At 32.9% G+C, this 9,523-nt stretch overlaps 1 protein-coding gene across 1 annotated transcript; it reads right to left on the bottom strand.

Annotated features, from left to right (window-relative positions):
• Nucleotides 1–4,983: 4,983 nt before the first annotated feature.
• Nucleotides 4,984–8,900, bottom strand: LOC147407807 (protein DMR6-LIKE OXYGENASE 2-like). The gene is made up of 4 exons (XM_086436557.1): nt 8,622–8,900; nt 8,260–8,507; nt 7,847–8,168; nt 4,984–5,458 (listed from the first exon to the last, which is right to left on the bottom strand). Exons 1-4 carry the CDS (start codon nt 8,886–8,888, stop codon nt 5,207–5,209), a joined length of 1,089 nt encoding a protein of 362 aa, XP_086292683.1. The 5' UTR covers nt 8,889–8,900; the 3' UTR covers nt 4,984–5,206.
• Nucleotides 8,901–9,523: the final 623 nt, after the last annotated feature.

The raw sequence follows: 9,523 nt of genomic DNA, 5'->3' as shown, positions 1-9,523 counted from the left end.
AGTATGTCACTTGGCAAGTCATTTTATCACGACTCTAAGAGTAATAATGATATTCTAATTGGAAAGTCTTCACTCGATTAATACTCGGTTGACGTGGCATGGACACATAACCATAGATCTATTTCCTCGGGATACACAACTGCACATATTTAATGGAGATTTGTTGTTGTGTATACCAAGGAAACAGATCTATGGTTCCATGGTCATGCCACATCAGACGAGTTTTGATCGAGTGAAGACTTTCTAGTTAGAATATCAACACTCTTTCAATAGTATTGGAGATAACCCATGTTTTTAAAGGGTAGAGTCAGCCACCTAGATATTGAAAGGTATAATTTGTGATTTAAGCCCCTGTTTAATCGATATTAGCTTGTTAGTTTCGATCGAAATTAGAGATATCTTGAGTTTTTCAAACCAACCGCATGCATGTGGGAGTTGGAAAACACTTTTCTTACTAGCTTAGTAAGATTTCAAATCTTACTAATGGTAGTTGAGATTAAATGATTATCGAATTGGCAATCCACCAACAAGGTTCTCTAGATTTCATGGAAAAAACTCAAATCTAAAAATAAAAAAACAAAAGGTTTTTGGCTTGATCCTATATTTTAAAAATTTATCCAAGGTTTTGAAAATGGATGACTAATGAACTCCCACCAACCTCTCAAGTCTATATAATAAAACACAATTGCAAGGCCCATTTGCTATAGTTTTATGGGGGGATAAACATCTCATTTACTACAATTTTATTGGAGATAAACATCCACTCTAACTACAATTTTATAGGATCCACTTTATTGTCCTTTCTTTTCTCCCACTTTAATTTTATTAGATTTAGTTTTTAACCCACTTTATTATTTTTATTCTCTTACCTCCCTTATCCTCAAATTTTTAATAATACCTTTTTCAATTTTATTTTTTGCTTTTACCCCAAAGAGGATGCCCGTGTTATAAACACTAGTGAACTCTAATATCTATATAATAAAATGCAATTATATGACCCCACTTTGCTACATTAGTGTGGAGAAAATCTCTCATCCACTTCAATTTTATTTGGGACAAACATTTTATCTAGTTTTATTGCCTTTTTATCCACCCGTTCAATATCTTTTCCTTTTCTACCCCTCCAATTTTTCAATACTATCCTTTTCAATTTCATTATATTTCCTCTTTAACCCATTTTTAGTAATATCCCTCTAACTAGAAGCTTTTCTACAAATACCAAACAAATCGGATATATGCATATCCGAATTCAAATCGGATAAAAATTCCCAATATCCGAATTGGAATGGGAAATCCGACCGACTTTCATAGTAATATTTGAATCCGTTTACCTTTTGGGATGATATTTGATTCAAAGGATGCATTAGCTTACCTGCATCATAAAAATCCTAATTTTTCTCAAATCCACGCATCTTTAAACTCTAGATTCTATATCTGTAAACCTATTCATCTAATCTTCAACATTTATCAATAATTTAAAAAATAAATAAAAATCATCTTCAACATGTGTCAAAGAATTGAAGACGCATTGATTTTTTTTTTTTTTTTCTACAACCCATTCTTCAACTTGTATAAAAACCCTCATCTTCAACTTATGTTGGAAAAAATCCTCATTTTTTCCCTAGTCATCTTAAACCCTCATCTTGACCTATGCAAAAAAAAAAAAAAAAAAAACCTTGATTTTCAGGCTTCAACCTTCGAGGAAAGTTAGGATTTGAGGAAGTAGAACATGAGATGGAGAGTTGTGTACAAAGGGACCATCGAAGAGAGAGAGAGAGAGGTGAACTACCTGGACAGTTTTCCGTCCACCGAAGAAGAGTTGAAAATGTCGGCTGCTCATCTGGGTTTGTAACCCGTAAAAGTGGATGATGAAGATCCAATTGAGAGGAGAAGACTCTAAAATGATAGAGAAGAAGACCTAGTTCAAATGCATTTAAAACTTTTAATTACAAAAAAAAAACAAATTATTTTTATACATAATGGATCAGATATAATCCAATTGGATGAACCGATATTCGAATTGGTATCCAAAATACTATTAAATATAAAAATATATATAAATTCAAATTCAAATTCAAATCTACTATCCTAAAATTTTGGATAATATCTGATTTTTCATATAGGGATTTGGATTTCGACGAGCCATTGATAGGCCTATTTAATTTTACTATCTTTCGTCTTTTACCATTTTAACCCGTTTTATAGTATGTCCTCATCTCTCCCATCCAATTATAATTTTTTAGGGTTCACTTTATTTTTCTCTTTCAATCCTTTAATTTTAAAATATTTTCCTTTTTACCATTTTAACCTAATTTATTATTTTTACTATTTTATCCCCTTAATTTCAAATTTTTTTAATAATACCCCTATAATTTTTTTCTTTTTTCACTTTCACCCCCTTAACCCCAAAGAGAATGGTTGTGTCGTAAGTACTGGGAAACTCTAGTTTAAAATTAAAATAAATAGTGAAAAATAACTTTTTTTTTTTTTTTTTTTTTCTTTTCAAAGTTCTTAAAATTTATTCTTTCACGTCAGTGTGACGTCGGATTATGTTTTTGAATGCCACAAGTCAACTCAACAATCCTTAGTAAGATTCAACAGTTATTATGGCTAGCTTTACTCCCTACTTTCTACTTATAAGTGTTGTTTTTTTTTTTTTTTTTTAATAATGATATACCCTTAAAAAGTTTTTAAATTTTGAGATTCCTCATTTTTTTTAAACTGTAGCGACAAAGTCAAGATTTAGAAATAATTTGGTGAGAGAAATATTTGGACAGAGGCAATACAATAAAGAAGACATTGGACAAGATAAAAAATAAAAATAAAATTTTTAAGTATAAAAAATATGTATTTTATATATTAAATAATATAATTATACTTAAAAATACTAAAAATAAAAATAATGTGTGATTTTTTGCAAAAAGTCTTCGATTTAATCAACAACTATTAAAATCGTGACTTAATAACAATTTTTGTTACATGCTTCAAATTGATGTCATGCCTCTTGACATTGGTGTCTTCCTATAGAATAATGAAAAATGACTCCAATGCCCTCATCACCATCATCATACTCATCACTATCACAACCATCATCTCATCACTATCAACACAACTTTCATCATCAATATCTCATTACCATAATTATCATCTTCGCCATATTTAAGAGGTAACATGTGCTTGATTTTGAGAAGAAAAATCAAAGGTTTCAAAGTATTTTTTTTTTTTTTTCTTTAGTTGATAAGTGAAGATTGGGGTCAAGGGATATGTCAAGAAAGTGAAAATAGAGTGATATTTGAAAATTTCACAAAAATCTAGAGCGAACATATGTCATCTGAAGACAACAAACCAAAAACATTGGATTGAAGATAAGGTTGAATAGGTTAAAAATAAGTTATCTTACAATAGCAATTTTATTATGGAGATTATTAGCCAACCATCGCTTGTAGTGATGAAACAAAAATTAGCATAGAAGGCGTTGTAATTTGTGGAGCCTAATAGTACTGGTCAACAAAAAGGTATTATAAATCAAGTCACCCTTTCACACTGGTCAATAAGGGTTTTTTTCATAATTTCACTAATATTATGTAAAATCCTAGTTAGGTTTCCTAAGGTATTTATATTTCTCGTTTTGGTGAAAGGGTGTAATCTGTAACTACAAGTTTTTCTTTATAGTGGAATTGGTATGATCCGTGGATGTACCTCAATCTAGAGGAAACCACATAAAATCTTTGTGTTTTTTTGTGCGATTGCATCTTGTGTTTGATTTTTTTTTCAATTTGTTTTTTTGTTTCGATTGCACCTATTTTCTTAATAGAAGGAAACCAAGATTATCGATCAACGTTAGCATTTAGACCCCACAGACCAAAAATCTTGACTCCGTCCTTGGACATACCCCTCAACTTGTTCTCTGGTGGGAGACTAATTGAAAGGAGTTGAATGCCACCTATAGCCACAAACCCTTGAATTTTCCTCCCTAAAATCCCACATTTTCCAACTTTTGAACCTATAAATTCATGTTTAACATATTGGATCTCATCTTCAATTCCATGGTCTGCAAATTCCCCAAAACTTTTATCTTGTTCTTTAGAAACCTTTGAACTTGGGCCCCATGAGATATATTTTGTTTAAAAAAAAAAGAAAAAAACCAAACTACTCACTTAGGGTGTAGAGTGCCTAATTTTCTATTTTATTCGATGGAATGCTTTATGGATAAATTTAAGTCCTTTTGGGAATTATGACAGGAAGATTTTCGATCGTAGGTCTCAATGAATTGACTTAGAGTAGGTAAATGAAATCATTTAATGGGCGATGGAGTTGAGAGGTCACGAGTCATCTCCTCTTTGAGGATTACATGGTCATTAAAGCCTCTAAAAGATCTTTGTTAAGTATTTTCCATTGAAAAGGTTTCATATCATCAGGATTTTTTATTGAAATGATACTCACCTTTTCCATGTAAGTGGGAAGGTTTAAAATAGACAAACAGATCGCCTAATTCCCATGTTTTTTATTAATGAAAATGGCTCCTTGTTCCGTGTTTGGAGTCATAAGACATATCCTACCAGCTTGACTCCGTTCACTCGTTCAGTTCTTCTTGTGGAAGTCAGACCTTTCCTTTTTTGGTTCTTGGCCACCAGAATATGATCTGAGTATGTTCACTTTGATTGAAAGATATAATAAATAGAATAATATAACACGGAAGGAGTGGGCTGAACCATTAATGAATCGGGTTGAGTGGTAGTTGATTTAAAAGGTTGCTGGAGGAAATCCATGAAGGTGGTGGACTAGGAGTTTGATTGAATGACACAGGTGTACAAGTAGGTGGTGCACTTGGTATCTGAATGGATGTCCCAGGCTTAAACGAAACATGAGAGGTGGTTGTAGCCATGAGAGATTGGGACAGCACGACAATTATTTTTATATTTGAAACTCTCAATCTATTTGATTTTTTCAGAATACAATAAATAATAAGTGCAGATGATAGCAGTTACAACTTACAAGAAAATGGATGGACACATTTTGAGTGGTTAAAAAAGGTGGGGTAACAATTCAATGTGGTACAAAACATGTGATGCATCATAATAGTTGAAACTCAAATGATTTTAGTCTGAAACATTTATGTTTGGAGCAGCATATATAGGTAATACTAATAACTTCTATTACATAAACTCCACACATCCAAGAATACAAGACATATATGACCAAATGGTTAAGTAATAGAGGCTCTGAACATATCCAAGCCACATTCAGTTGCAAGCCCTCGGTTCCAAAATTTCTCATAGTACTCGGCATAAGTGAAGTTTCGATACATGGGAAGATGATCATCATCAATCAGGTCACAAGCAGGACCGATTATCGCATCATGTGATGGGCAGTAGAAAGTTGGAATTGAGAATCTTTCTTTATTGCTGTTTACAACCGCTCGATGGAGCACACTCTTGTAACGATCGTTACTAATTACCTGTAAGTTAGTAACAAAGAGGAAACCCATAAACTACATGATTTCCATTAAAAAATGGTGCAATTGAAGCCCAAAAGCTCAGCTATTAGATGATAATCCTAGGCCATGTTTTAAAACTTATTGAGTGCCTCAACTCCATTGAATTTTAAGTTAACTTTAGGAAAATCGACTGATTGGAAAATCAGCCGACTTGTATGTAATATTTAATCTCCATTAATTTTTGAAATTAGAAAATAAATGTAATTCTAAACTTTAAAATATTACAAAGTATTTTTAAATGGGGTGTTTTACTTTAAATATATCATCTTGTATAAAAGATTAGTTACTAATTACCAGACCATTGCAATTTGAAAGTTTCTCAAAATGGTAAAATTTTCATCTCAAGAGATGATATCTGTTTTTTCAACAAGGGATTACGAATTTTCATCTTATTTTTTCTGATTTTAGTGTAGAAAAATTAAGGATTTCTACAAGGGATTATGGTGAGGTTTAAAACAATGGATTGAGTATGAAATTTAATAAATTAAAATAAGAATCGTGATAACCTGACTCTCTTTTTTGTACACTCTCTTCACAAAAACGTAGATCTTTTGCTTCGGGATACACAAGAGCAAAGATTTATGGTTTTATGAATTTCCAAGTCAGAGAGTGTACAAAAAAAGAACATCAGATTATAACGATTCTTAAAATAATTTATCATATCGGTTGTAGAGTTTGTATATGACTTATTTTGGGAAGAACAATCTAGAGTTTGATGATGAGATTTAATAACAAACGACTTTCTCATCCGATCTATAAGAAAAGACTAGTCAAAGTGAAAATTATGTCAATTTGGAATAAATTTCAAGCATCAATAATTCAATACAACAAATTTTCAAATTGAAAAATATTTTAAAATAATTTTTTTAATTATTATTATTTTTAACTACAAGGGTGTCCCTACACCATACGAGAGGCAATTAGCCTCTTCGAGCACCATATCTCACCTAAATCCCCAAGTACGTGCAACGCCCCACAAATCAAACATACAAAGTAAGTCGGGATAAAACTTTGTGGGTGGCCAAAGAACTTACGACCTCTCCCTTTTTGAAGGGAGGCCTGGCCACCACACCTTACATCTATTGGTTAAAAAATTAAGTTGGTCAAGTAATTTTCTAAAAGTTTTATGTTGTTCTGATAATTTCTCATTTTAAACCATATATAATATACAAAATATATAAGATAGTGTTTTGTAGACAAAGTTTTGTGAGGCAAAAAGGTTTCAAAATGAGCTGATTTTTTTTTAGGAACATCTCTATGGTGAGGAGATCATCCTCACAAAAATCAGCCCATTCAAAAACATCTAACCCCATGAAAAGTATTTACAAACTAATGGTAAAAACTGACGGTCTATGGTTCTTCAACTTGTAAATTGGGGGAGAAATTTTAGAATGGGCTGATTTTTTGTGAGGATGATCCCCCTCACCATTCCAAAACTTTTAGCCTATATAGGACAAAACACTCTGTCCCTTGAATCCAATCAAAAAAAAAATTGCTCACACACAAAACTCACATAAATCTGGGATCCACCAATCACATGTACTCATGTGTATTAAATGGCATTCCTAATTTACAAAAGTACCCTTGTCAATTACAAAACTACCCATGTATGCTTGACTTGGCAAGCATTGAGGAGTCTGCGCAAAAAACGACTCAACCCGACCCATATATATATATATATATATATATATATATATATATATATAATGAGTAATGATAATCTGACACCCCCATGTGGCATACTCAAAATACTCTCCTAACGTGGGTTGTTCCAGAACCATAGATTTTCTTTCATCGTACACAACTGTACAGATTATGGGGATTTGCAGTTGTGTATCCCGAGACATGAAGTCTATGGTTCTAGCACATGCCATGTCAGGAGAGTATTTTAAGTATGCCACGTGGGGCAGTCAAATTATCACCAGTCATATATAATTATTTACTGATTCGCAGTTATTGAACTGCCTCAACTAGATAGATCCTAACCATCTTATAAACTTACACTACTAAAATTGATCACGTATTCTACTTAGTCTTGGCATAAACATAATCATTGTACATCACGGACACAGTATTCACAACTAGAATAATGAAAACATGGGAGACTCACAGGTCATCTGTACTAGATTCCCTTGGAGGATCAAGATGGTGAGTCATCCTCGGGAATATAATCATGTCCCAGATGTAAATATTCCCAGGTGGATTGTGACTGAGTCCACCTGACCATGTACAATAGGTAATAGCTTTGTGATCGAGTTGGTACATTATTTAGACTTTGACATGGTCATACGCCTTCTCTATTAAATTTGCACTCTCATTAAGAAAGAAGAAAAAATTTATAATTTTCACCTGTATTTGATCTCCAATGTTGATGATGAAGGTATTTGGAATGGGATTGACCGCAACCCACTTTCCATTTCGAAGCACTTGCAAGCCTGGCACATCGTCTTGAAGTAGAACGGTGATTGCATTGGGGTCGGTATGACCAGGTAATCCAAAAGTGAGCTCGGGCTCTGGGCATGGTGGATAGTAATTGATGGCCATATGTTGTCCATGCTTGTCAAGTGCCTTGTTTATGTAATCTCTATCTAATCCTAAGCTCTCCGAAATCGCTTCAAGTAACCGTAACACCAGTCCTCGGACATTTGTACTATATTCTGCGACTCCTTCCCTATTGAAATATATCATTTACGATCATAGTAACAAATATTATAAACATTAGTGAGGATAATTGATTATATTTAATGCTCTAATTAATTTACCGAAAAGATGGAGGATTTGATGGCCACTCATGCACGAAATCCTCTAGAGGATAACAATGGAGTCTTAAGAAATCCCTCCAATTTGCGAAAGCTTCAGTCTTCACATTGAAACTAGTCGAGAGTCTAGTAGACTTCGATGCATCATCAGAGTAGCTCTTCATTCGCTCACTCTCTGGCAATTGGAAAAATTCTTTTGCTATTTTTAACATGTTATCGATCACCGTCTCTGATATCCCATGATTTTTAACCTAAAAATAGAGTATTTTAAAATTAGATCGAAGAGAATTTGTACATTATTTATCAATACAAATACACCTTGCATGCTAAACTTTATAAAAACATGTAAATTATATATTGGGTACCTGAAAGAAGCCATCATGTCGACATGCGTCACCAATCGCTTTGATCACATCGGAGTGGTGCGGACCATTAAGGGCTTGGAGATCAATGAGTGGAATTGAGCCATTGGATGATTGGACGTCAATGAGCTTTGGACGGTCGGATATGGGTCTAATGTAGTTGGAAGGGACATGGCTGATGCTGGATACAAGATCGGTTAGTAGTAGCTTTGATGCAGCCATGGAAAATTCAACAGTTACAATTTTTGGGGGGGTTGGCAATGATCTCATGTTGGCCTGTACATGCATTTATAGGAGCCAAAGGCCATCAATGATCATTTATTTTATTTTTGGCGAAAGTACAATATAACTCTATTGATGAGGTTAGGTGGGTTTTCCTTTTCGAGAATTCCCTTCTAGAAATTTTGATTACCATTTCAGATTGAAATTTCAACTAATATTTTTTAGTTAAATAAAAAATAATTTAATGCCCTTTTTGGTAATTTGAACAATCATATTTTAGTAAATAAAAAATTTTGAAGGCCTTTCTTGTTACACAATAAAATGTGATAAAAGTTTGCAACAAAAAAATTTGGTGCACAAAGTCTTAGACTAAAAAGTTTTGTAACATGACACTTGTAAAGATTTGCTGTGAATCTTTGTTGAGGAATTGTTTAGGGAAGAAGTGGGGAACTGCAAAATTTTGTAGCATTTCACAACACCAAAAGTGAAATCAAGCATTGATGAATGAACTTTTGGCCCACCCTTCATTTAATTTATATATCCCAATAATTAGTCTAATTCATTATTTTTAAACATTAGATTTGAACTTTTTTAATTGAATACATGGTTAAAAATTACAAATATTGATAGAGAAATCTAACATTAGCATGCAAGTACAAAATTGAAGAAGGCAAATCAAAATT

The sequence above is a fragment of the Akebia trifoliata genome, chromosome 3 (assembly GCF_017979445.1).
Source record: "Akebia trifoliata isolate Shusen 1 chromosome 3, ASM1797944v1, whole genome shotgun sequence".
NCBI lineage: Eukaryota > Viridiplantae > Streptophyta > Magnoliopsida > Ranunculales > Lardizabalaceae > Akebia > Akebia trifoliata.
The sequence above is the reverse complement of the archived record's forward strand: the minus strand, read 5'-3'. Positions and strand labels throughout refer to the sequence as shown.

What these genes read in the sequence shown, in the direction of transcription:
- LOC147407807 (XM_086436557.1), bottom strand. Translation starts at nt 8,888, where the DNA reads ATGAGATCATTGCCAACCCCCCCAAAAATTGTAACTGTTGAATTTTCC. An exon ending in GACATGATGGCTTCTTTCAG is followed by an intron (nt 8,508 to 8,621) that starts GTACCCAATATA and finishes CTCTATTTTTAG; the next exon opens with GTTAAAAATCATGGGATATC. An exon ending in TCAAATCCTCCATCTTTTCG is followed by an intron (nt 8,169 to 8,259) that starts GTAAATTAATTA and finishes ATATTTCAATAG; the next exon opens with GGAAGGAGTCGCAGAATATA.